We start from the raw sequence: 24,854 nt of genomic DNA, 5'->3' as shown, positions 1-24,854 counted from the left end.
CACGCGCAGTTCCTCACTCTCGGTCCAACACTCTCCCCTCAGCGAGGTAATTACTCCCCTTGCCGGACACTGATTGGCCAGTCTGCTTCTCATCGGAGCCCCGCAGCCAATAGGCGGCCCCGCGACCGAGGCCCCACCTCTCCAACGCCCGGCTCCGGTGGCTCGGGCCGGGGGAATGAATCACGCGGGGCCAAACTGGCCGCGACCCCCCGCCTGGGCCGCCGGCCGCCCGCCCTCGGACGCGCGACCGCCTGCGCGCCCGGATCCGGGCGGCGTCTCCGAGCAGTGGCCGCACTCGGGGCCGGCGCGGCATCCTCGGGCTGAGCTGGCTGCCCGCCCGGCCCGCCCCGCCCCGCCCCGCCCCTGCTGGCCCCTCCCCTGCCCTCCCCGCCCCCAGCGGGGCCGGCCCGGGCGGCGACCAGAGCGGCGACGTGAAAGGCGAGCGAGGCTGCTGCCCGGCCAGCTGTCGGCGCGCACCCGCTCCCGGCCCAGCCCAGTCCGGCGCGGAGGCCGCTGCCTGCCCCGCGGGGCCCGACGCCAGCGCTCCGGGCAGCGGCTCCAGGGCCGGCCCGCGCGTGCGCCAGGGAGCCGCGCGCCAGCGTCCCCAGCGGGGACCGGGACCGGCCGCACCCCGGGCTCCCGGAACCCCGAGGAGCCCGGCAGAGCCCGACGGACCGGCGGCCGCGATGCCGGACGAGCTGACGGAGCCCGGGCGCGCCACGCCGGCCCGCGCCTCCTCCTTCCTCATAGAGAACCTGCTGGCAGCCGAGGCCAAGGGCGCTGGGCGCGCGGCCCAGGGCGGCGGCGGCGGCCGCGAGGACGAGGAGGAGGACGACGACGACCCTGAGGACGAGGACGCGGAGCAGGCGCGGCGGCGGCGGCGGCTGCAGCGGCGGAGACAGCTGCGCGCGGGCTCCGTGCCGAGCGGGGACGCGCGGGCCCGGGCGCTGCTTGGGCCGGGCGCGCTGGGCCTCGGTCCCCGGCCGCCCCCGGGTCCCGGGCCGCCCTACGCTCTGGGCTGCGGAGGCGCCACGCGCTGGTACTCGCGGTCGCACGGAGGCTACGGAGGCGGCCTCAGCCCTGACAGTGAGTGAGGGCGCGGGGAAGGGAGGGCCGCGGGGGGGGGGCGGGCTTCCTCGGGGACTTTGGGTTCGTTGGCGCCCTTTCTGGGCCATCCTCCTCGTCTGTAGGAGGCTCTGGGTCGTGTCGGGCCCCAGCAGAGCCCCTGGTTGAGCAGGTTTGGAGGCCCACTCTCCAGGACAGGGTCCCCATGCAGGGAGAAGGTTTCGCAGGCTCTGGGCTTCACCCATCACCAGGCTCTGGAGTGCCCTTGGAGGGGAACTTGGGGACAGGGGACAACAGACAGCTAAGAAGAGAAAAGGAAGGGGGGTGGGGAATACAACAGGGGAAGGCAGGCCATGGGAGGGGGCACGGGGGGAGGGGCAGAAAAGAAGAGAAAAGGACAGAGAAGAAAGAGAGGGATGTTGGGGGCGGAGAAAGGAGCGAGGGGGGAAGAGAAGATGAAAAACAAACAAAAAGCAAAAAGAAACCCATAAGTGATGGAGAGAACAGAGAAAAGATAAAGGAAGGAAAGAGAGAGGGTCAGGAGACAGAGTCAGACTCAGCAAAATAAAGGGGGCGTTGAGCAGAGGGAACCACTGCTGTGGAGGCCTGGACGGGGGGGACAGCGGTCTTCCCCAGCAGCCGTGTCCCCAAAGTCCCATCTCCTCTACAAGCTGCAGCCAGGGCCTGGGCAGGGGCCTGGCTCTCCCTCTTGGGCCTCCCAAGCCCCTTGGCTGTGGCTGTGCAAGGCCAGAAGCCCCCAGTCCCACCCCTCTCTCTCCCTTTTCTGCCCCTCCCCCTCCCCGCCTTTGTTCCCTGCTGAGGGCTCTGAGTCTGGGGGTGGGGGGTTTTTCAGCCCTGGAACCCGATCGATCGCCCCTCTTGACTGGGCGTCCCAGCCCCTGAGTTCTACTCCCCTCCCCGGGGTCGCTGCCTCCCTTGGGGACCTGCCGTTTGGAGGAAGCCCCCCGCCGCAGGCAAGAGGAGCAGGAAGCTATTCTAACCTCAGCCCCCAGGCTTTGCCAGCCCCCCCCCCCCCCCCGCAAACGCACACTGTGAGGCCAACTGAAGACTCTTTCAGGCTCTGAAATCCTTTCAGCTCCAAGCGAAAGCTAGCAAGTGCTGGGGGGCGGGCGAGGAGGGGGGTAGTAGGTGGGCCAGACCCCTCTCACCTCTTGGATAACCCCTTCTCTGGTGTGGGATTGAGCCCCTCGCAAAGGGACCCACATCTCAGAGCCTACACCCGGAAGGTCCCGGGCCCCTACCCCCTTCCCTTCGGGGAAGCTCGAGCAGGCCTCAGTGTTTGCCCCGAAATTGAGTGATCAGACGTAGTGCCCTTCTGGGGGTGTTTGTGAAAAGGGTCTCCCCTGGGGGGGGAATGCGTTCCCCGCTTGTCCCTGGGGTTCTTCTGCAGCTGCAGCCCCACAGGTGGCCGCCAAAGAGCCGGTCCTTCTTTCGTATAATGCGGGTTAGGGGTCCCTGTTTTGTACCAGAGCTGGGAGGCCTGTCTTGTCTTCGTGTGGCAGCACGTGGGCCTCTGTGAGTCTGGCCCCCCCCGCCCACATCTGGTCGCACACATGCCAGCCTGGAACCTGACCCCTCTTTGGACACCATGAGGGCTCATGCCACCAGGGTTGGGCAGGGACACACGCAAATCTGCACACCTCCGGGGGAGCTGCGGAGCGCAGGGACCAAGCTACAGACACAAGCCTGCCGGTGTTTGCACACCTTGCGGGCTACACACGCTGCGGGCTCACCGCTGCCTTCTGTGGGCTGGCCAGGCCAAGCTCTACTCGACGGCCGCAATGCTGACCTGCGGCCTGTGTCCAGGAGCCTCAGCCTGAGGCACAAGGGAAGCTGGCCTGAGTTGGCCTCTTGAGCCCGGAAGTCAGGCGGCTGCCCTTTTCAAGCTGGGCCTGGAATCTGGACCAGCACCTGGGTCCTGGGCAGACTCTTTCACCTGGAGGCATCATCCCTTGCCAACCCTGGGGAGGGGGAGGCGTCTCCTCTGGGAGATTGTGTGCAGCTTGGAACATGAGCTCAGGGACCCTCTGTGGGCTTTTGTAGCCCCAAACCCACAGGCTCAACCATGGGCCCAGTGTGTCTGGGCTGAGATGCGGCTGCCGCGTGTTTCTACGGAGCCAGAGCTGCCCTTGTCTGCACTACCTCTGAGTGTGATTCTGGGTAGAGAGGGCACATCTCCATGGACATTTGAATTAGGGGCACAGGAAATGGGGGAGAATAGGTTCCCAGTGTCACCTGGTTGGAGTTTGGTTTGGGGAATTGTTTGCATTTGCTTATCCTCCATCAATGGGAATATTTCTATGCAAGCGGGCATTCTGCATCTGCTCCTGGGCTTGAGTGGGGAGAGGTCATGGCAAGTCTTTATTTCTGTGTCTGGGGGACTTGGCCTAGGGCTGAGTGCTAGGGATGAGGCCCTCTCTGTGCTGGTTTCTGGTGTGTACATTTCTCAGAAGGACCATCCTTTCCTCCGTGAGGTGTACCTCCGGGGCTTTTGTGTGTGTTGATTCGAAGTCACTGTTTAAGGGAGTCAGTCTTTTTTTTGTGTTTCTGTTTGTGTTTTTGTGTTCCTTTTCTTCCGTCTTCCCTCTGTTGCCCTCCGTGTGGATGCGCGGTTCTGGGCGTGAGTGTGTGGCCCGCGTGTTGGTTTGGAGCATCGCTCAGGTCTTCAAGTTCACCTCCAGATGCTCTGCCTTTCTCCGATCCCAGGGTGAGATCTGCCGTAGGTGGGGCTGTGTGGGGACAATTTCCCTGCCTGTGGCTGTGGGTGACCTCGCGGGGGAAGCAGCTGGCCTCAGCGACAGGGCCGGGGGATCAGCCTCCAGAACCAACCCATGTTCCTCCTCTCCCCCCTGCAGCCAGCGACCGGGACTCACCGGAGACGGGCGAGGAGATGGGCCGCGCAGAGGGCGCCTGGCCGCGGGGCCCCGGGCCGGGAGCGGTGCAGCGGGAGGCGGCAGAGCTGGCGGCGAGGGGCCCGGCAGCCGGCGCGGAGGAGGCGGCGGATCTGGCCGAGGCCCGGGCGGCGGCGGCGGCGGCGGGGGAGGCGCGCGGCGGCGGCGGGGGCGGTGGCCGCAAGAAGAAGACGCGCACGGTCTTCTCGCGCAGCCAGGTCTTCCAGCTCGAGTCCACCTTCGACCTGAAGCGCTACCTGAGCAGCGCCGAGCGCGCCGGCCTGGCCGCCTCCCTGCAGCTCACCGAGACGCAGGTCAAGATCTGGTTCCAGAACCGCCGCAACAAGTGGAAGCGGCAGCTGGCGGCCGAGCTGGAGGCGGCCAGCCTGTCCCCGCCGGGCGCGCAGCGCCTGGTCCGCGTGCCGGTGCTCTACCACGAAAGCCCCCCGGCCGCCGCCGCCGCCGCCGGAGCTCCCGCCGCGCTGCCCTTCCCGCTGGCGCCCGCCGCGCCCGCCCCGCCCCCGCCGCTGCTGGGCTTCTCCGGGGCCCTCGCCTACCCGCTGGCCGCCTTCCCAGCCGCCGCCTCCGTGCCCTTCCTGCGGGCGCAGATGCCCGGCCTGGTGTGAGCCCCCGGCCGGCCGGGCCCACTCCCCGTGGCCAGTGGGGACTTCTGCGGACGCGCACACGGGCCGAGGCGGCAGCGGTGGCGCCAGGGGGCCGTCTGTCAGGGAGGGCAGGGACGCTCCCCTGGCCCTCCCGCACCTCGGGGAGTGCAGGCTGCCGCCCGGGCGAGCCGAACCCCTGTCCGAAGATCGGAAGATCGTCCAGAATGTAACAGAGACGCAGGTGACTGTGGCTCCCCAGACAGTCGCAAGGCTGGATCCCCGCTGGGAAGAGAGCATCACAGAGACCGTTGGCCATGCAGCCCAGAGCCTCCCCCAGCCCCCTACCCCCGGGGACAGGCCTCAACTTCGGAGCAGATCCAGCCCCCGCCCTGCCGGAGCCAGCGGCTGGGCGCAGTCTACGGCAAATCCAGGCTGTCCCAGGTGCTTCATGGAAGTGACCACTCTCCAACCCGAACAGCCCTGCCTGGGACTATGCATGGGCAGGGAGGGCAGCAGGCCTCCGGGGCACTGTGATCAGCCTGATGGCCTTAACCTCGGGCCGGCAGAGAGAGAATCCCAGGAAGAGAGCCCCTGTGGAGCGGAAGGGGTGAAGATCCTTCCAGGTGGCGCTGCTCTCAGATTGTCCATTCTGGAGATGGGGCCAGACTGGGGCTTCTCTCCCAGGCTGCAGCCCCTGGTTATCCTGGCGAAGACATTTTTTTTTTTTAATGAATCTACTTATTTGCGTATGGAATAAAAAGGGACGTTTTCTGGACAGTTGCCGCTGCTCTGTGATCACTGGGGCCGAGCCTCTCCTCTGGTAATGGGCTATGGTGGGCACCGTCTCCCCGCTCCTGGAGCACCCTCCAATGCTGGCCCGGGGCAGGTGGGCAGGGCAGGCAGGAGCTGGGGTCTGCGAGCTGTACTCTCAAGCCCCCACTTTCTCCAGACAGGGAGACCCAGCAAGACCTTAGGGGAAGTCAGGGTCAGGGAGGAGAGGGGCCTAGGGTGGAAGAGGGGATTCTTCATCCTCTGTCGCTCGGTTCCGGGGCCTTGGCGACAACCGAAAGCCAGTAGTCAGGCGAAGGCAGAGCCCGCCGGCCACTCACCTGGCACGAGGGGCTGCCAGCTGTGTGGCCCCCTGCATCCACTTTCCCTGCCCTCACTGGAGGTGAGAGCCATCTCTAACATAAGGGTTTTTTTCTTTTGGCCAAAACAAAACACCGGCGCCAGACAGCCCAGCAAGGTCAGGTGGGGAACAGGGCTCTCTGGCCTGGGCCTCATCCACTGGACCATCGCAGTCTCTCTTGAGCTGGGGGACTCGGACCCGTGGGCAAAGTCCCGGGTCAGGGCCCGAGTTTATGGGCTCTTGAGGAAAGCTTATTGAAAGCTTATTCCAATGGCTGGATCTCTACAGCTGGCCTGTTGCAGGGTGAAGACAGGGCCCTCCTGCATGGGGGAAGGACACTTTACTGGGTGTGCTTCTCGAGCCCTGAGAGAGAGGTCATTCGGTGCTTGAAACGGTCACTTCTGTAACAAAGCTGAGCCCCCTCGGAAACCTGCCTCTGCCCCCTGGCTTTGGGACTTACGGTGGAACGGACGCTCCCAGGCTGAGCTGCACAGCAACTGGGCCGCCCTCCGGTGTCCTTGGAGTTTTCAGAGGTGGCGCCAGACAGCCCAGGAGAAGGCGCCACGGGGGTGACCCCCAGGCAGGAGGTCCATCTGTCTGCCCCTGCCATCCAGCTCCCTGACCCGGAATCATCCCCTGCCCCAGCCCCTCCAGTCAGTTCCCAGTGACCTGAGGCCAGGCCCCGGAAAGCCCCAGCAGCCTTCCTGGGGAAGGGGGCAGCAGTCCGTGGCCTAGGTGGTCCTTCCTCTGGGCTCTAAGGTCCCCACCTTCAGGCTCCCAGTGCCCAGGGCATAACAGGGGTGGGCAACCTGAGAGACGGACGCGTGGGGCACCTCCTCCAACCCAGCCCCCATCCTGTTGCCGCATTTGCTTCCCTTTTAGGGTTGGCTCTCCTCTCCCTGAGGGAGGGGGACCTGCCCCATGCTACTGCTTCTCCTGTAGCTTCTCTCCAGCGAGCTTGCTCTAGCTATTTCCAAAGGCCTTCGCTCCTGACCAGCAGCCACAGGGGGAAGTGAAGTGCCAAGAAGGCCACTCAAGGGGCAGCACAGACCCATGTCTCCCTCCTTCCACTCTCTTCCCCACTGGGCCCTCTCTAGGCATCGGCACCCTTGGCTTAGCCTCCCCTGGGACCCTGACCCTCCCTCGCTTTGGTGGTGACCTCATGCTGTCAGCAGACGAATCACAGCCAGTCCTCAGAAGGACGCGTCCAGAAGGCCTGGGCAGAGCTGGCCGCACCGCGGAGGCCTCCGGGCCAGCGCAGGTCCCCCCGCCGGCCGCGGCCACCTGCTCTCTGCCGCTTTCCCTCCGCGCACCACGCGGGCCGTCAGGCGGTGCCGGCGCTCTGTGCTCCGCGCCGCACCCGCGCGGCGTTGCACCGCGGCGATGGGATTCGGCAACGGCCGTGGTCCCGAGCTCTCGGACCACGACTGGGATCCTTACAACCCAGGTTAAAGGGGTTATCACCACGAGGCAACCGTTTTATTCGACTGTTTGTGGCCTGTGCGGGTGCGGTCTCGAGGTGGTGGCGACCAGACCGCAGGGCGCAGCGAAGCGCTGTGTGGCGCCGAGGTCCCCAGGCGGCTCGCCCACAGCGGCGGGTCGGTCTGCGCCAACCAGAGCTCCGCGTCCGCCCGGGAGCCACCTGGCGCCGGGGCCACAGGCGCGCGAAGGGGAGGAGCCGCGGGCGCCGTACCCTCGGACCCGCCCGCCGGGAAGCAGCGAACCCGACGGCCTGCCGCTGGAGTCAGAGGGAGGAAGGGTCTACGTGGCTGCAAACGCGGGGCGGATTCGGGGAGAAGGGCTGCGTCTTTCGATGAAGCAGTGAAAAGATGGGCTGGAGAGCGGCTTCCTTGCCGCCGGCTCCTCCGAGATCCGCCGGGTGGGAAGGAAGGCGCCAGGAGGAGGAAGGAGAGGCTGTTCCCCTGCGCAGGAAGGGTCGGGAGCTAGAAGCCTAACACTGAAATACAGAAAGTGGATCCAAACCTGGATTAGGGCGGGGGCTCAGGGAAGCTGGCTTTACCCCATGATTACCCAGCGTCCGGAGTGTCGCACCAGGGGCAGCACAAGCCAGAGAGAAGCGCGGTAGGGAACACGCAGCCCTAGAGGGCGTGCGGGACCAGGGTGGCTCCGCTCCTGGCGGGAGAGGAATGGCTTTGCTCTGTCTCTACCGCACGTGCTGTGGCTCTCCCCAGCCCGCCAACCCTAACTTCTTACGTGAGACCCGATTCCAGCCACCCTGGGCCACCTAGGGTTTCAGGCTGCAGAGTCCCTGAGCCCAGTTGGGTCCACCAGGCTTCGGACACCCTGGCCGACCTGCAAGGATTCCCAGCCAAGTTCATGCAGAACCAGACCTGCTAAAAGGGACAGGCCAGTCTCATGTCCCCCAGGGTGGTTCTCTGCCCGCCCCACCCCACCTGGGCACTCCGGGGTCCTGGCCGAGAGAGCAGGCACTGCCCCACCCCAGCTCACGTCTGCCCGCCTCATTCAAAGCCCTGGCGAGGGACTGACGGGCATCCCGGTAAGCGCCCTTCTCCTAGCTGGCAGTTCCCCACCCGCACCCTGCACTGGGAAGCCCCCGCCTTTGTACTCCTGCCCACCCAGGGCCTCCCCTCCGGCTGACCCCTTCTCATCAGATACAGGTCAAGGGCTGCCCGTGCCCCCCAACCTCCTCCCCACAAGCTTGGCCTGGCTTCGTGGGGTGATGGTTTCTCAGAGCCTTGGCTCTGAGCCTACCCAGAAGGCGACCCACCTGGGCTGAGAGCTGGGTCAGGTGGGTACCAAGAGGGAGGCCAGAGGGGCTGGGCCGGCTTCTCTCTCTTTCTCCTGTCTGTAGGCGTCTCCCAAGCATCCTTCAAAGCCTTCTGGCTTCACCTGGCAGTTCTCAGCAAGGTAAACTGGGGACCGAGGGGCAGAGACTCTGGGGCAGGGACTCCGTGAAGTCACTCGGCCACCGAGGCCGCGACTCCCCCCTTCCTCCACCTGGTGCTATGGAGGTCAGGGCCCCATCGTGGAGTCACCCCTCCCTGATAGCCTGCACACTCAGGCAGTGTTTGCCCTCCCTTCCCACCCGTCAGAATCACCTGGATCTTTTCCTTTGGCCGCCCTCAGTGCGCATGCCTCCTGCATCCGTTAGCTAGGAGCAGAGCCTGAACCCGGTGATCCAAGGTGGGTCCCCAAGGCGGCTCACCACACGACTGGGTACAAACCCCGCTGCCCTCTCGCGGAGAGGGACACTCCCTCATGCGTAGACTGGAAAGGGGGCCACCCTGTTCTGATAGCACCGAGCTCTGAATCTGGAACTCGGATGGACACTTGGGACAAAGGTGCAAAGATAAAGATCAAGAAGCACGAGGCAGCCTCCGGCTTCACCACCTGGAGAGCAAACGACAGCTGGCCGCCTGGCCTGTGCCAGCTACTGCAGCTGTCGGCCTCGGTTTTAGTCTGTTTGTTTGTTTTATTATAAAAGTAAGGATGCTTATGATCGCTTATCTGGAAATTGCAGTAAAGTCAAGACAGAAATACTTTGCATTTCCAGCATCAAAAGTCAACTGCTTCAGGGCTTCCCTGGTGGCGCAGTGGTTGAGAGTCCGCCTGCCGATGCGGGGGACGCGGGTTCGTGCCCCGGTCCGGGAGGATCCCACGTGCCGCGGAGCGGCTGGGCCCGTGAGCCGTGGCCGCTGAGCCTGCGCGTCCGGAGCCTGTGCTCCGCAGCGGGAGAAGTCAGCTGCTTCTGAGTATTATATGAAGCTGTGGATTTATTGTGAGGCGACTTATAGCTGTATTGTTAATTTTTAAGAATTCTTATCTTTTAATTTTTAAAAGTTAAAGATGCACTTATGTATTTACCGCTGAAATGATGTGATGTCTGCGTTTGTTCGAAAGTATCTCAACAAAAATAAACAAACTAATTAAATAGTAAAAATGAAAGGGAGAAGCACAGATGAAATCGGATTGGCCGGGAGTTGATCATTGTTGAGTGGGGGCTGGGCACACGGGGCTTCATTTTAAGGCTTCCTCAGGAAGTGACTGCCCAGAAACGTCAGGGGTGTGTATCCCTAGCGGCTGATTCTCTGCCGGGGGCCGTTTTCGTTACAGGTTTATTTTCATTGGATCGCAGTCTGACCTCGGTTCGGTTTACATCCTGCTTGCTTCCCACCCCCCTCCTTGCTTACTTCGCAGTGCGCATTAAAGCCCGTCAATTCGGTCTCTGCAGACGTTTCAGTCTTAAACTTCCCTCTTTCTCCACGTATCTGTCCCTGCCTCCATCCCTCCCCCACTGGTCCGGGCGCTCCTCTGGGTCCCCGACCTGAGCGCCAGCACCCGCGATCACCTCCGCTCGGGAGGCCTCTGAGAGCCGCGGAGGACGGATCCGGGCTGCAGGATCGTTGGCGCCGCCTCCCGGCTCTCGCGGCCGGCGTCACCCACGCGGACCGCGATCTCCCACTGCTTGTGCAGCCCAGGTCCGACCCCGCTGCGGGTTTGGGAGACTGAGCTCGGCGGCCGCCCCTCTGGTCCTGGGTTCGTGTCTTCGGTTTCTCGGCACCTCCTGGACGCTCTCGGCGTCCCTGGGTCCGCAGCGCCAAGACTCGGACTGAAGTGGGGTGGGTTGGCTAAGGCTGGGCCGGACATCCCTGGAGGGCAGATGGGGAGGGCTCACGTGCTTGGAGCTCCATCCCTAGAGGCAGACCAGTCCGAAGCGCGCTCCCCATCCCCTGGAGAGAGGGTGAGCTCTTGGATCCTGGGGGTGTGAGGGCCCCACCCGACGCGAGAGCCGGCAAGGTGCATGCTGGGGGCCTCTGGGGTGCGGGCGCTCCAGCCCCGAATTGCAGGTCTCCCTGGGGTCTCGCCAACCCCCTGGAGGGGGACCTGGTGAAGGCTAGCCCGCACGACCGCGGCGGTGCCTCCGGGGCCCCGGCTGCGCGTTTCCTTTCTCGCAGATTCTCTGCTTTAGTCGGTCTCCTCCTCTCCGTCTCTCTCTCCATTCTTCTCTGCTCTCTTCCCTCCATCGGAGCTCAGGATTCCGCCCGTGCGTCCGTCCCCCCTGCCGCGGTGCCCCCCTTGGCTCCGTTCCCCCATCTCCGGGACGAGATTCCTCCCCCCTTCGAACCGGCCCAGATAGGAGTCGGGGAGGCCGGGCCCCCTTTAAAAGTTTTATTTCTTTGCAGAAGAGCGCACTCCGGGACGCAGCGGCACACGGCTCCCGACCCGCCGAGGCCCTACGTCGCCTCGATCCGGCTGGGGGGAGTCGGCGTCGCCGCTTCGTGTCCGGATCCCGCGCCTGCCCCTCTGCGGCCCTCGAGCCGGGCTGTCCCCTCTCCCGGCCTGAGTGTCCCCCAGGGCTGCCCGAGCTTGCAGGAGAGAAACTGGCAGTGGCGCCAGCTCCGCGGCTCCCGGGACCCGGCGGCCGGCCGGCGCGGAGCGGCCCCCTTCTCCTCCCAGGCCGTGGGGCATCGGAGAGCAAGGAAAGCGCCGCTCTAGACCCTCCGGGCCCGCGGCTCTCCGGGGTGCCCCGCCCCCTCCCCGCAGTCCTTCCGGCCCCGCCCCCACCCTTCCCGCCGGAGCCCAAGCCCCCTCCCCGCCCCCAGCCCGGCTCACCTGGCGTCTCCCTGGCGTCTCGGAGTCTGGCTCGGCCTTCGGGCCCCGCCCCTCGGTTCTCACCTCGCCCCTTCCCGCTCCCTTCTCCACAGCCCGTCCCTTCCCCCTCCGGCTCCGCGCCATCCTTGCGGTCCCCGCGCCATCACCTAAGACGCCGAGCTCTAGCCCGGGGGCCGGGGCTGGGTCCGGGGAGAAGGGAGGTGCCTGAGCCCGCCCGGGTCCCCGAAGGCCTCTGGGAGGAGGCGGTATTAAACCCGAAGGCTAGAGAGGAGTGAAGCTCCGGGCGCGCGCAGGTGGAGACCCGGCGGTTCGCCTTGTGTCTCGGCCCTTGGAGGGAGCAGCTGGACCCCACTCTCCGCCGTCTGGCTCTCGGGTCGGGCTCCCCGTTCCACTCTTCCCTCCCGGAAAGATGGGGCGCAGAGTTAAGACTGCCGGACCGTGTGCTTCCTTCGCCGGCCGTCTGCGTGGCTCTGGGAAAGTCCTTTTCCCTTTCTGAGCTCACCTTTCCATCTGTGGAGTGGGTAGGTAGTAGTGGCGAAGGTCGCGCGGCCTATTGACAAGAGCGCGGGCTCAAGGCTTGCTGCTGGGTGCACAGCCATCTGTGCCCCTGCTCAGTGCTGACTACCCCCGGGGGCACCTACCGCCGAGACCCTCAGCCCACAGGTCCGTTTACTTCGGCCTGTGCCGGGGCCGCCGCCTGCCACGGCTTGGTCCTGAGCACAGAGTCAAATCGCTCCCACCCCCATTCGCGCGCCTAGTCAGGCTCCCACTGGGGCTCCAGGACACCTGAGGGTGCCCACGCACCCTGTCCCCGCAGGCCTGCGCACGAATGCGCAACAGCCCTCCAGAACTACAGCTGCACCCCTAACCCCGCCAGCACCGTCGACATCTCCGTCTGCCCCTCCAGGGCCCAAGCGCCCACACTGCCAGACCCATAAATCCTGACCTTTGCCTCATCTCCAGCGGAGACCCAGCGTGTGCACACGCGTGTGTCCCCCACGCCCACCACGGGCAACTGCGCCTCTTCCGTGCTAACCACACAGCTGGCCTCGGAAATTTGACATCTGGAGGTGCACACAGACCCTGGCCCAGACAGAGCCTTGGGCCAACAAGCCTCGCTCTGCTGTTTCTTTCAAGAGCTCCTGGTGGATGGCCCTTGACCCTCATCCACATCACACTGAGGCTTTCTTTGAGCTGGGGCTGATCAAGCCCTTTACCCGAATTGTCTCGCTACATCCCCACAATAACCTGGTGGGCGGAGTGCTGTCCCCAGTTTAGGAGTGAGGATTCCGGCTCATATGTGTGATCACACCCAACCCCAGATCACACAGAACATGTGTGCGGGAAGGCAGAGCTGTGTCCAGCTCTCTTTCCAGTGAGGAAATGACACAAGCCAGCGCGTGTGGAGAGCTCAGCCCTTGCACGCGGCGGTCCTCCTAGACGGGCTACTGGAAGATGGGTGGGTGACGGCAGCTCACCAGCTCAGCAGGGAGGTGCCTCCCGTTCCGTTCCTTCCCCTCGCCATTCCTCAGGCCTCCTCTCCCTCTTCCAGATGGACTTTCCCTACCTGAGTCCCCCCTACATGCGGGGGTGTTTGGGGGCAGCACCTCTGTACCCTAGGCTGCCCCTCAGGAGGCCCCGCACTGCAGAGCGCCTTCCTTGGAATTCTCTAAGTCCCTCTAGAATGGCTGAGACCCTTCAAGCCTTGGTGGGATGTGAGAGGGAAGCCCCAAGCCAATAGAGACCTGTGTGGGCGAGAATTTTTGAAGGGCAGCCTGGCCAGCTGCGGGATCAGAGAGATTAGGTCGACAGACTGATGCTGACACACTGATTCGCGATGATTCAAATTGTTTATGTAGACAGGGGGCCCTTAAAAATATTCCATTTCCCTGTGTGTGCGGGGCGGGGCGGGTGGGTGGTGGTGACAGCCTCTGGGCCCCCTCCCCAGAAAGCCTCCAGCTTCTTGAAAGAGACCCTTGCCAGCCTCAATCTCACCTCCTGTGCCCATTTCACAGATAAACCCAATGTGGCCCCAAGAAAGGCAGAGACAGGCTACCCAGAAGCCCGAAGCCACACCTCCCTCTGGCACCAGGGGGAGGTCCCACCCCAGCCAGGTGCCTCAGGAGCCAGAGGGGCCATTGCCCCCACCCCCACCCCCACCCCAGGGTGGAGGAGAGGAGGGAACTGGGAGGCCCCGGTGGAAAATGGGTCTTAGAGGAAGCCCACCCTGCTCTGGTGCCCTCTCTGATCTCCCGTGTTTCCCCGGGGGCTTCCCAAGGGTCTCTCCACTGGAAGTCTGATTCTCCCGCAGAGCCTGGAGGAGGGAGGTACTGGGCCCCAGGACCCCAGCCAATTATCAGAGGCTGACTGGTGTGTGCGTGTGTGTGTGTGTGTGTGTGTGTGTGTGTGTCACTGCAGACCTCTCCCAGCCGCTGGGAGGGAGGCTTGACCCGGGGCCCGAGGTGATGGAATCAGGGTGCGTGCATGCCGAGACCCGGAGTGAGTCCTGCAGCCGCGCGCTAGGGGGCTGCCCAGGGCGGGAGCGGGGCCTCTCCGTCTTGCGCAGGCGTCGGCTTCTCCAGCGCGCACAGGGACTCGAGCGGGCACCAGGGACCTGGGCCCAGGGATTGCCCGGGTCCCGCCGACCCTGGCCCAGGAGCGCAACCTCAGCCGCACGGCCCGGTTCGTTCTGCCCGAGTTCACTGCAAGCCGCTCCGGTCCCCCGCGCCCCGGTCCCTGCATCCCAGCCTAGGCCTCTCGCCGCCCCCCTTCCCGGAGCCGCTCTCGGGGCTCCTGCTGCCGGAACCGCAGCGTCAGCACATCCGGGCCTACCTCACTTTGGTTTGAGTTTTCTTAAATCGCGAAAATCCATTTCCCCACGTGGGAGGGAACTGAGCCTCGCGTGGTCAAGGGGCTGTCGGCCGGCTGTCCCCACCCCACCACCCAGCCCCGACCCCCGAGGCCCGGCATTGATTCCGCAGCTTGTGCGCCTCGCATTAGTCCTAATGGTTTCGCTGATGATTCAATTTTTTCGTTAAAAGCCGCCCCTCGGTCCTCACCCCCTCCTCTGCGTCCGCTTCTGCCGGCCGCCGGCCCCGCTGCGGCGCGCCCGCCCAGCGCTTTCTTGGCCGGTAGAGACGCGGCTCCGGCAGCCGGGGTCCGCCACCCTGCGTGCGTAGACGCCACTAGAGGAGCGCGCTCCCCCCGGACAGGGGGGAGGGCTGGGTGGGCGGAGGGGCTGCGGCAGTTTGGGACCCTCGGGGACCTTGCACACCCGGAGACCTATGAAGTCAGATCCTCGACCTTCCAGACTCAGACCTCGGCAGAACCGAGGATCCTAGAAGCATCGAGAAACTGAGAAGCCCCGCGCCCTCGCAGAAGGGTCCTCCGGCGCCTCGGCTGCCCATTCTACCCGCGCGGAGGCCGAGGCCCAGGGACTGGCCCCAGGCCGGCCGTCACTTGGGAACGGAGCTGGGCCTGAGCGCAAAGCCGAGGAAGCGCTCGGCCCGGTGAAGGGGAGGTCCCGGGGACCGCCTTCGCCCTGCGGTCCCTCCTCGGCCTCGTTCCTGGGGAGGGTCCCGGCCTGCACGAGGGGCCGATGCCCGACCGCCCGACGGCCCGACCTTCCGGGGCAAAGCCCGGAGCCCGCAAGGCCCCGCGGCCCAAGCTCTGCGCTCCGGGCGCCCAGCGCAATCGGCCCCGACGCCTCCCGGCGGGACCACGTCTGATTGCGCGAGGAAAAGCTCTTCGTTTCTTGTAGAAAATTCAGAAAATATAGGCAAGAAAAAAAAAAAAATAAGGCACCACAAGTGCAACTAACTACCCGGAGATAGTTGGAGTTTTCAATAGTTTGGGTTTTTTCCTCATTGTTTATTTATTTTTTCGACTAGGCAATACATTGGCATGGCACAAAATTCGAACGTATAACAAGGTATACTGTGGGAGGACTCCCCGCCCCCCACCCACATCCTTTTTAAAAAATAAAGATAAATTTACCTACGGAGAAAAGTACAGATCTTAAGAGTACAATTCGATGAGTTGGGAACCCATGTACGCACTCGTGTACCATCATCCGAATCTTTTCTTTATGAAGAAAGGAAAAAATTTACGCAAACGTCTAGAAGATTTAAATTGAGAGAACCACGGTACCCTTCTTTTTCTTCTTTCAATTTGCCACAGTTACTCATGCACACAATTTGAAAGGTCCTCTAGTTCTGCAAAGAGATTAAAAAGCCTCAAGCGGAAGAGACTCCGCATGCCAGCCCCGCCAGAAGACACAGCTGCCAACCCTGCCAGCCGTTCCTCTCCTACCTGCGCCCTGTGCCTCTCCATGGCGCCCTTAGCCTAGCTCTTGACTTTATTTTTTAAAAGAAATCTGTCAAGTGCCTTGGCCTCCTGTCTGGAAGACGGAGAGTTACTTGTTCACAAGTCATGCTCACGGGTCAATCAAGTACTCACAGCCCTTTCCTACCCCCCTCGTCAGAACGCTGTCCCCTGGCCGACTGTGATGAAATGGGGACCCCGGGTTCACAGTGCTGCCACCCCACAAATGCCCTTCCCAGCTGGACGTGAGCTGGGATCCATTTTTTTCTTTTATACTAGTTTTTCCCCTTGGCTTTCTCTATACCTGCCATTCATCTGTCTCCAAACTCCCTTCCAGAGGTCGGGTCCCCTCTGGAAGACGTAAACACCCACAGACCCCATCCCATCAGGTGGGGAGGCTGGGGGAGGTGGGACGCAGGCTGGGGCTTCTAAACAAGACCCTCCTGTTTCCAGTCCTGCCTGGATCCCGCTTTCCGAGACCACCAATCCCTAAGCTTTCTGCAGCTCTGTAGGCCACTCAGTTGCTCCTCTCGCCTGGCCCCCCACATTCTCCAGGCCCCCCTCCACCACAGGAGTGTTTTGGGAGGGGCTGGATGCATCCTTCCCCGGGGCACATTCCCAAAGGCTTTTGAGTCTGCCTCTGTGACGTCTGGGATGCGTTCCACTGTGGTTCACCGCCTTCGAGGGGCAGATGGGTTTGCCCAACACGGACTCTGAATTTTGCAGGGTCCTATGGAAATATGGCCCCTGGCTGGGGCTGGTTCCCTGAAGGTGAATTCGCTACTGGTTTCCCTGGGAAACCTTGTTTAATGAAGGTGCCAGGCCCTCAGTGCCAGGGAAGGCAAACATTCCTTATCTCCACTGGGACCCCTTCAACAGGAGTTCACTGTGCAATGAGCCTATCCCGGTCCCCCCACCCCATTCTACTCCCACCCCCACCCCAAATCCCCACCCTCCTCTCGGCCAGGTGACCCCTCCCATCACTGCAGCGTCACTCGGTCTCTGCGGTCACTACTGTTTCCTATGTGACCCCTTTATGAGACCGTGAGCTCTCTGGGGCTCTGCCATCTGCGCAAACAGCTCAGAGGCTCTCCCCGATGGGCGCTTAATCGACAGTTGTTGGATAAATAGTGAATGAGATTGTGATTTAATCCTCACATCAACCACGTGATGTGGACGAGGCCCGCGTGGCCAGCTAGCTGGGGACTGAATCCAAACCTGTAAGGCAAATCTAATCATCTGGGTTCTGCAGGTTTGCAATGAGCCAAGGGAGACTGGCCAAAACATCTGTACTGGATTGCAGAGTGAAGGTGCTCAGGTGCAGCGGGAGAGCCTGGGGGCGGGGCATGGGGCCTGTCCAGCCCTTCACAGCGGGTGGTCACCTGGGTGCCTATGCCCTGCACATGTGTGTCCTGTGCATAACAGAGACGCTAGGTGAAAAAGGAATCCAGTGCTTCTAACCTATTAGGATGAGCACTGTTGATTGAAATTGTTTTCCTTACCTCTATATTCGTACATTTATTTCAGGATGTAAAATGCATTTCTTACTGTGGTTATATCACAGAAAGAGTTCGAAGTTCACTGGATCATGTTGGAATTATTTTTGTTTCCTTATACTCTATGTTTTTTTTTTTTTGCGGTACGCGGGCCTCTCACTGTTGTGGCCCCTCCCGTTGAGGAGCACAGGCTCCGGACGCGCAGGCTCAGCGGCCATGGCTCACGGTACCAGCCGCTCCGCGGCATGTGGGATCCTCCCGGACCGGGGCACGAACCCGTGTCCCCTGCTTCGGCAGGCGGACTCTCAACCACTGCGCCACCAGGGAAGCCCTATGTTTTTTAACTTGGTAGTGATACATATTTTTCTTTATATTGTTCTAGGTATTGTATTAGTCAGGGCTCTCCAGAGAAATGAAACCAACAGAAAAAATGCACATATACATGTACATATAGAAAAATATAGGACATATACATAGAAACAAATATATAGGAGACAGAGGGGGAGAGAGAGAGAGAGTGGATTTATTTTAAGAAGTTGGCTCCTGTGATGTGAGGGTTGGCGACTCTGGGCTCTGTAGAGCAGCTGGCAGAGGCTGGGAATCCAGACAGGAGTGGATATTGCAGTGTGAGCCCAAATCCTGCGGGACAGCGGGCCGGAACCTCAGGCAGGGTTTCTAGGACGCAGTCTCAAGGAGACTTCCTTCTACCTCGGGGACCCTAAGTCTTTGCTCTTAAGGCTTTCAACTGATTGGATGCGGCCCACCCACACTGTGGAAGGGAATCTGCGTCCCTCAAAATCTGCTGATTTAAGTGTGAATCTCCTCTGAAAAAGACCTTCACAGCGACATCTAGGCTGGAGGGTGAAGGAACACCTAGCCACGTTGATGTGTAACCTTAACCATCTCAAGTATTCAGGCCTCCGCCTGAATTTTGACATCTTCCCTCATCATAAAGAAACAAAAGGACATCACAGCGCTGGTATTTTCACTGGCATGATAAGAATGTGTAGATGGGTTTGAGCAGCCTCTATGACTCTCGGGCTCTTCAGTCTACTCAGGGGTCCCCAGGTGCAGGCCCCGTTTTGGGCCCTGTCCCTGCGGGGAGTAGGACAGTCGTCACACCACAGGGCTGGGCTATAGCACTTCTCAGGCTGTCTGGCAGCAATCCGACCAGACAGTGAGCTCCTGGACAGCAGGGACGTGCGTCCATCACATCTGGGTCCCCAGGACCCACCAAAGGCTGGACTGGTGCAGGGAGAGGTGGCAGCATGAGCGCGGGGGTCTGTTTCTCCCCCATCGTCTGGGTGGTGGCTGTGGAGGAGGGCAGGACGGAAGGAGGGGCCACAAGACAGGCCACAAAACACACCTGGGTTTATCTCAGGTCGAGTCAAGATGCAAATGCAAAATAAAAAAGCATCAACATGCTCTTAAGTTTCCCCCTGATCCCAGGTGAGGGGAGGTATATTTATTCTCCCCTTCGCCTTTCACCAAGTTTTGCTGGTCACTCAGCTGGAGACCACATTTCCCAGCTACCTTTGCTGCTCTTTGCTTGGTCACATGACAAGATTCTGACCGGTGCTACCTGCAACTCCAGACCTTTCTCTTAACAGGGAGTTGGACAGAACTCTGTACCATTCTCTCCCCTTCCTGGCAGCCTGGGAAGGGGTTGTAAAGGTCCGGTGAGGACATGCCGCTTAGAGCAAAGCAGAGCTGCCCACCGCCCTGGACCATTTACCGCCTGCATTTTCATGTGAGAGATAAAATCTTCTGCTTTACGTAGACCACTGTGACTTGGTGTCTACTTAGGTAACTGAGTCAATATCCTGCTAATACAGGAGGCCTTTCTAAACTGGGCCGGTCAGTTTAGACCGAGCACTGGCCACAGCAGCATAAAATAAGCCCGGAAGTGGGCAGCCCAGGGCTGTGTGGTGCTCCACGGAGGCACCAGGGACGCAGGGACTCCCGCCTTTCTTATCTGCCATCCTAATACATGCATTCCATCCTCCAGATCACAAGACAGCTGCTGAAGCTCTGGCCCTCACATCTTTGTTCCGTTCAAATAGAAGGGCAAAGACAATAGGCAAAGGGGCCTTCTCCCCTCTTTTAGGAATGTCCCAGAGGGTCTCTTTCACAGACTTCTGCCCTCATGTCTTTGGCCACCCCTATCTTCCAGAGAGAGTTTTGTTACTAAAGCAGAATGGGGAATGGCTATTGGGAAGCAACTAGGAGGCCCTGTCCAGAGAAAGTTGTGCACTAGGGCCACAAATCAGCAACAAGGCCAGGACTTTTTGTTTTGTTTTGTTTTTTGTTTTTTTTGCGGTACGCGGGCCTCTCACTGCTGTGGCCTCTCCCGTTGCGGAGCACAGGCTCCGGACGCGCAGGCTCAGCGGCCATGGCTCACGGGCCCAGCCGCTCCGCGGCATGTGGGATCTTCCCGCACCGGGGCACGAACCCGCGTCCCCTGCATTGGCAGGCGGACTCTCAACCACTGAGCCACCAGGGAAGCCCAAGGCCAGGACTTTTAAAAGACCTTCGGTTGGAACCAATCTCCCCAGGTCTTCCCTGGCCAGTGCCCTGCCAGCAGCTCCACTGAACTCAGCCAGCGGGGTGAGGTGTGTCCTGTCCCCTACACCCAGGCCAGGCGAAGTCATGTGCCAAGGGGAATACAGCTTCCTTGGAGACTGGCTGGTACAGGGCTGGGAGCCTGGCTACTGTCAGACAGACCGGGAGGAATCCCGGCACCCCTGCTCTCTTGCTGTGTGGCTTTGGCTAAAGCCCTTGACCTCTCTGAGCTGCCACTTTCTCCCTTAGCTATTGCTCCACTGGGGGTTGAGGGGATCACAGGAGGTAAGGCTGTGCAAACACCTCCCCACCCCTGGGGCGTAGCAGGTGCATAGGGAACGGTAGCAACATTGTCCCCGCTGCTCCTTGGGAAAGCACAAGAGAGCAAACGCTCAGCCACAGGCCTGGCTCTCCAGCATCCTGGCCGGTTCCCCTCCTCCCCTGAATGAACCATGTAGGTTGGATGCCTGCCCCACTGGGTGAGCCCATCTGTTATTTTTATTACAGATCACTACTCAGTAGGCTTAACTCAAAGTCTGTTACCCAAAATAACACAGGCGGTTGCCTGTGAACCCAAGGTCAAAACTCCTTCCACACTCCTTGCCCACAGCCTGAGAGAGCTCCCACAGTGGGTGTGAGTCACCCCCTTCCAGTGCCTGGGGACCAGCCCCGTTTAAAGGTCCCGTCTCTCCCCAAAGACTTCAGAGACCAGGTGTTCTGTTTGTGCCACCTTGAGACGGAGCCTTGGTTTGAGGGCCTGCCAGCTTGTGATCAAACCCACTGGCCTGGCACTTGGGGGGGTCTCTCCCAAGCCCGAATCTGAGGCTGGGGGATGTGAGGGTAGGGCCAGGGCCCGTGCCTCTGCTGTGTGGGCAGTGGGTGGTCTGGAGCTGCCTCTGGAAGACGGGCTAGAGAGCTAGCAGCTTTCGTGTGGATTCCCAGGAATTGGGGCCAACGAGACACAGACGTGCTGGCAGGTGAGTCACAGAAGGGATGGAGGGCTCCCACTGCTAGAGCGCCATGCTTCCTGGGGCAGGGACTCTGGGGGTGGGGACGAGATCCCTGCCATTCACAGGTCTTGCATTCTGCCATAAAGACCCAAACCCTCTTCAGACCCTGCCTGTCCTTCCCACACTGTGATGGGGATGCACAGGCTTGGCTCAGACACCTGTGGGTCCTGTCTCCCTGCTCAGTAATGGTGTCCCCTGGGCAAGTGGCCGAGCTGTTCCTACCTCCAGTTTCTGTATCTGCAGACTTCCAGAGGTCCAGAGTGCCCGCCGTGGGGCCCTGCACTGGGCACCGGGCGCCAGCGGTGGATTCGAGGGCTCCCAGTCCTGCTGAGGGGGTGGGTGAGCCCAGAGGCTGCAACCCCCCTCCCTGGGTGGTGCACCTTCCTGGGCATCCGCCATGTGCAGGGACCCTGCAGGCACCTCGGCACCTGGCTCTAGGGAGCCTCAGTCTAGCAGGAGAGACGGTGCCATGTGCCCGTAAGAGTGGCCGCAGGTGTAGACGCTGGGCAGGGGCTTCTGAGGACGTGGCACCAGCACTGAGGGTGAGTGGGAATTACCCAGAATGGAGGTGAGGGGCAAATAGCTGGGAGAATATTCCAGATGGAGGTGATGGTTTGAGTGAAGGTTGGGGTTAGCTGGGGTGCTGTGGAGGTGAATGAGGGCGGGGCATGGGTGGTGCTTGAGTGCAGCAGGTGTGACCGGGTACAGTGGCCTGGAGGAAAATGGGGCCTTGACTCCTGGCTAGGAGTCGGGGCTTCATTCCAAGGGTCGTGGTCGGGGAGGGGGCCATGCGGGGTTTGAACCTCTCCGGCCTTGAAGGGCTGTGATGGATGTCAGCAGGGCCGGCTGGATGCAGAAAACCGGGGTCCAGGGGGTGAAACACTTGCACAAGCTAACAGGCCCTCAGACCCAGGCTCCGTCTCAAGGTGGCACAAGGGGGAGGTCAGAGGGCAGAGCTGAGCACCCCAGGAGGTGTCCGGGACTCCCCAGGTCACGTGGAGTCTCCCCGCAGACGTGGGGCAGGTGTGGGCTCAGTGTGAGGTCCAGGGGCCCAGTGCTCGGAGTCAGCCGGGCTTGGGGCTCCCTCTGAAACCCCGCCTGCCGCCCCCAGGGGAGCACGTGCTCTGAGGGGCCGCGTGCCCTCTGCAAACGGGGTGGGCGCCCTTCAAGCCGCTCACTCAGCCAGCGCCGCCTGCGCTAGTTCACTCACTCACGCATTCAACACTCTTGCTGCCAGCCCATTGGGTGCCAGGCCCCGGGGGACCTTCCCAGTGTTGTCTCTGGAACGTGGGTGGGGTGTGGGAGACTGGAGTGACGGCGACGTGGGCGGAGGCCCAGAGAGACCTGGAGCGGGGTCATACCCAGGGGCCACCCCCTGGGTCACGCACGGTGTGTCCCCCCACCGGACCCACGTGGCAGGAGGCAAGGGCCGAGGATCCCTGTCTGACGCGTGGAGATGCCGGCGGGGTCAAGTGACGAGCCACAGACCACACAGGGTGACTGAGCCGGATCCACGCCCCACACAGCCTCTAGAAAACGGGGTGCTCGCCCTCGGATCCCCTCCTAGGTCCCCTATTCGTCCTGTCACAGCCAGCAGGGTGGGGCTTGGAGGGAAGAGGTGGGAGGGGCTGGGGTGCTGGAGAAAAACATGGGGGGGCAGACATGGGTCTGGTGAGGGTTGAGCTGGGGGCTCGGGGTGGACCACGGGACACAGCTGCTGTAACAGCCCACATTTCTTGTCTCACGGCTCTGGGGCCGGAAGTCTGAAATCGAGGCGTCGGGGGTTCCTGCACCCTTACGAGACTCCAGGAGAGAATGCTGCCTCTGCCCCCCGAGCTCCTGGTGTCTGTTGCCTCCTTGGTGCTCCTGGGCTCCTGCCACGTGGCCGTCTTCTCCCTGTGTCTTCACATCATTCTCCCTCTGTGCCCCGGTTTCCCCTTCTTATCAGGACACCGTCCTATTGGTTCAGGGCCCACCCTGATGACCTCATCTTCACCTGATCACCTCTGGAAAGGCCTTTTCAGGTCACATTCTGAAGTCCCGGGGGTTAGGACTCCAACGTACGGATCCGGGGGACACGATCTAGCCCTCAACAGCTGTCGTCGTGCCAGCTTTTCACAGTCTCGTGAGGAGGCTTCCTCACGGCCACTGCTGTCCCCGTTTCACACGCAGGGAAATCGAGGCTCTGAAGTGCCCAGACTGGGCAGCGGGAAGAGGGAGGAGGGGAACTGCCCCTGGTGACTCCCCAGGTCAGGGCACCTGCCTCCAGGCACAGCCCCACCCACCCCAGCCGCAGACTTCTCTCTTCGGAGGAAAGGAATGTCTATCCTGGTGTAACATGAGCTGCTCAGGAGACCCTGGGTTTGGTAGGGCTCTCTTTTTAGCAGAGGGGAACATTTTTCTCTTTGTAGTTAGAGGTCACCTGCTGCTCACCAGGAAGGTTGGGCCATGTGCCAGATGGCCGAGTGGTGAGAGGACTGGGCCCCTCTCTGGGCAGCAGGCTTTGGTCTGCACGGCTGGGAAAAGCCCTAATGATGTCTCCTCACTGCCGGGGTCAGATGTCACCCTTGTCTTGCTTGCTTCTTGTGGCCCGCAGACTTGAGTCCCCGTGGGGTGTGTGGGGAGCCCAGTGTAGGTTTGTCACAGAGCGGTTGACTCCTCCAAGCCTGTCTGGAGCAAGTGCTAAGTTCTGGGCCTGGCTCCATCCACAACATGCTGTGTGACCCCAGGAAACTGACTTGCCCGCTCTGGGCCTGTGTTTACTCATTTGTAAAACAAAGGCCCTGAACTAGGGCATTCCAAGGACTCCCTCCAAATATTTATTTCCATTTCATTAAAGTATCACGGGCTTTAAGGCAACACCGTCCAGCAGAAAATATGAGGCCACGTACGTGATTTAAATTTTCTATTCAGTAGTAGCCACATTAAGGAAGTAAAAAGAAACAGTCGCAAATAATTAAATAATAATTTAATCCAATATGTTCAAGATTATTATCATTTCAGCATGTGACCAACATCAAAATTGGAGACGGTTTACATTTTTGGTACCATCTTTGAGATACGATGTGTAAATGTGGTACATCTCAATTCCAATGCCGAATTTTCATTGGAAATAGTTGATCTCTATGTAGATGTCATGAAACTTACAACTGAAAAAGCAGATCCTCACACCTGAGTTTTTCCAAACACACTAATGTCTAACAGCCGAGTCAAGTATCGTTTTCTAGATTTAAAGTTCAGTTCCTCATTTGCACTAGCCACGTCTGTTGTGTCACTCGTGGTTCGTGGCTGCCCTGCTGGACCACTAGGTGTGCCTGCTCCAGGCACCGTAAATCCTGGGTTGCAGGAACCCTTTCTTTCTTTCTTTTAAATGAAGTATGACAATATTATATTAGTTTCAGGTGTACAACAAGGTGACTCTGTACTTTTATAGATTATACCCCATTTAAAGTTATTACAAGGTACTGACTCTCTTTCCCTGGGCTGCACGATAGATCCTTGTGGCTTCGGGGACCCTCATTCCCAGCTCAGACTCCTTCCTTCTCAGCTCAAGTCCCCTCCACAGCCGTCCCACCCTCCCCTGAAGGCCCTTCCCATCCCCATGCGCTTGTCTCCTGTTTCTGAATCCTGTTTTCTTTATTCTTGTACCCAGAAAACATCTACGGAGCACCGACTGTGGACAGGCGCCACGTGGTAAGGCGCGGGTGGAGACAGCGCGAGCCCCACAGTCTCCAGTTCGAATCCAGGTGCTGCCAGCACCTTGGGAGCCTCAGTTGCCATGTCTGTAACCCAGGAGCCCTGGTCGCTGGCCAGCAATCCCGCCTTGGCTCTCAGAACAGCACCTCCCGGGAGTGTGGCTTGGGGCTTCCGGTCCGCTGGTGGCATTCTTTTAGAGAAGCAGCTGTTACCTGTGGCTTCACCTGGGACAGCGTTTCCCAAACCACGTTCCCGGGGCATCTTATTCCTCGTGGTGTGAACAGGCGGTTCCCAAGTCACGGATGCTGTGGTCAGATGGAGACGTCTGGTCAAATGAAACTCAACGGCTTTTGTTTTCATTGCAGCACCTCTCAGAGCCTGTGATGTGGCCGTGAGGGTTGTGACTAGGTGAGGCAGGGGATTCCCATTTTGCCAGCACACTGAGAACCCTGGGCCTGGTA

At 61.1% G+C, this 24,854-nt stretch overlaps 1 protein-coding gene across 1 annotated transcript; it reads left to right on the top strand.

Annotated features, from left to right (window-relative positions):
* The first annotated feature begins 686 nt into the window (after window positions 1-686).
* Window positions 687-4,603, top strand: HMX1 (H6 family homeobox 1). Its single transcript, XM_029234564.1, has 2 exons — window positions 687-1,086; window positions 3,942-4,603. Exons 1-2 carry the CDS (start codon window positions 687-689, stop codon window positions 4,601-4,603), a joined length of 1,062 nt encoding a protein of 353 aa, XP_029090397.1.
* Window positions 4,604-24,854: the final 20,251 nt, after the last annotated feature.

Source organism: Monodon monoceros, unplaced genomic scaffold (genome assembly GCF_005190385.1).
Source record: "Monodon monoceros isolate NGI ecotype Baffin Bay Population unplaced genomic scaffold, NGI_Narwhal_1 Super_Scaffold_20, whole genome shotgun sequence".
In the NCBI taxonomy this organism is placed as follows: Eukaryota; Metazoa; Chordata; class Mammalia; order Artiodactyla; family Monodontidae; genus Monodon; species Monodon monoceros.
The sequence above is the reverse complement of the archived record's forward strand: the minus strand, read 5'-3'. Positions and strand labels throughout refer to the sequence as shown.

What these genes read in the sequence shown, in the direction of transcription:
- HMX1 (XM_029234564.1), top strand. Translation starts at nt 687, where the DNA reads ATGCCGGACGAGCTGACGGAGCCCGGGCGCGCCACGCCGGCCCGCGCC. An exon ending in AGGCGGCCTCAGCCCTGACA is followed by an intron (nt 1,087 to 3,941) that starts GTGAGTGAGGGC and finishes TCCCCCCTGCAG; the next exon opens with CCAGCGACCGGGACTCACCG.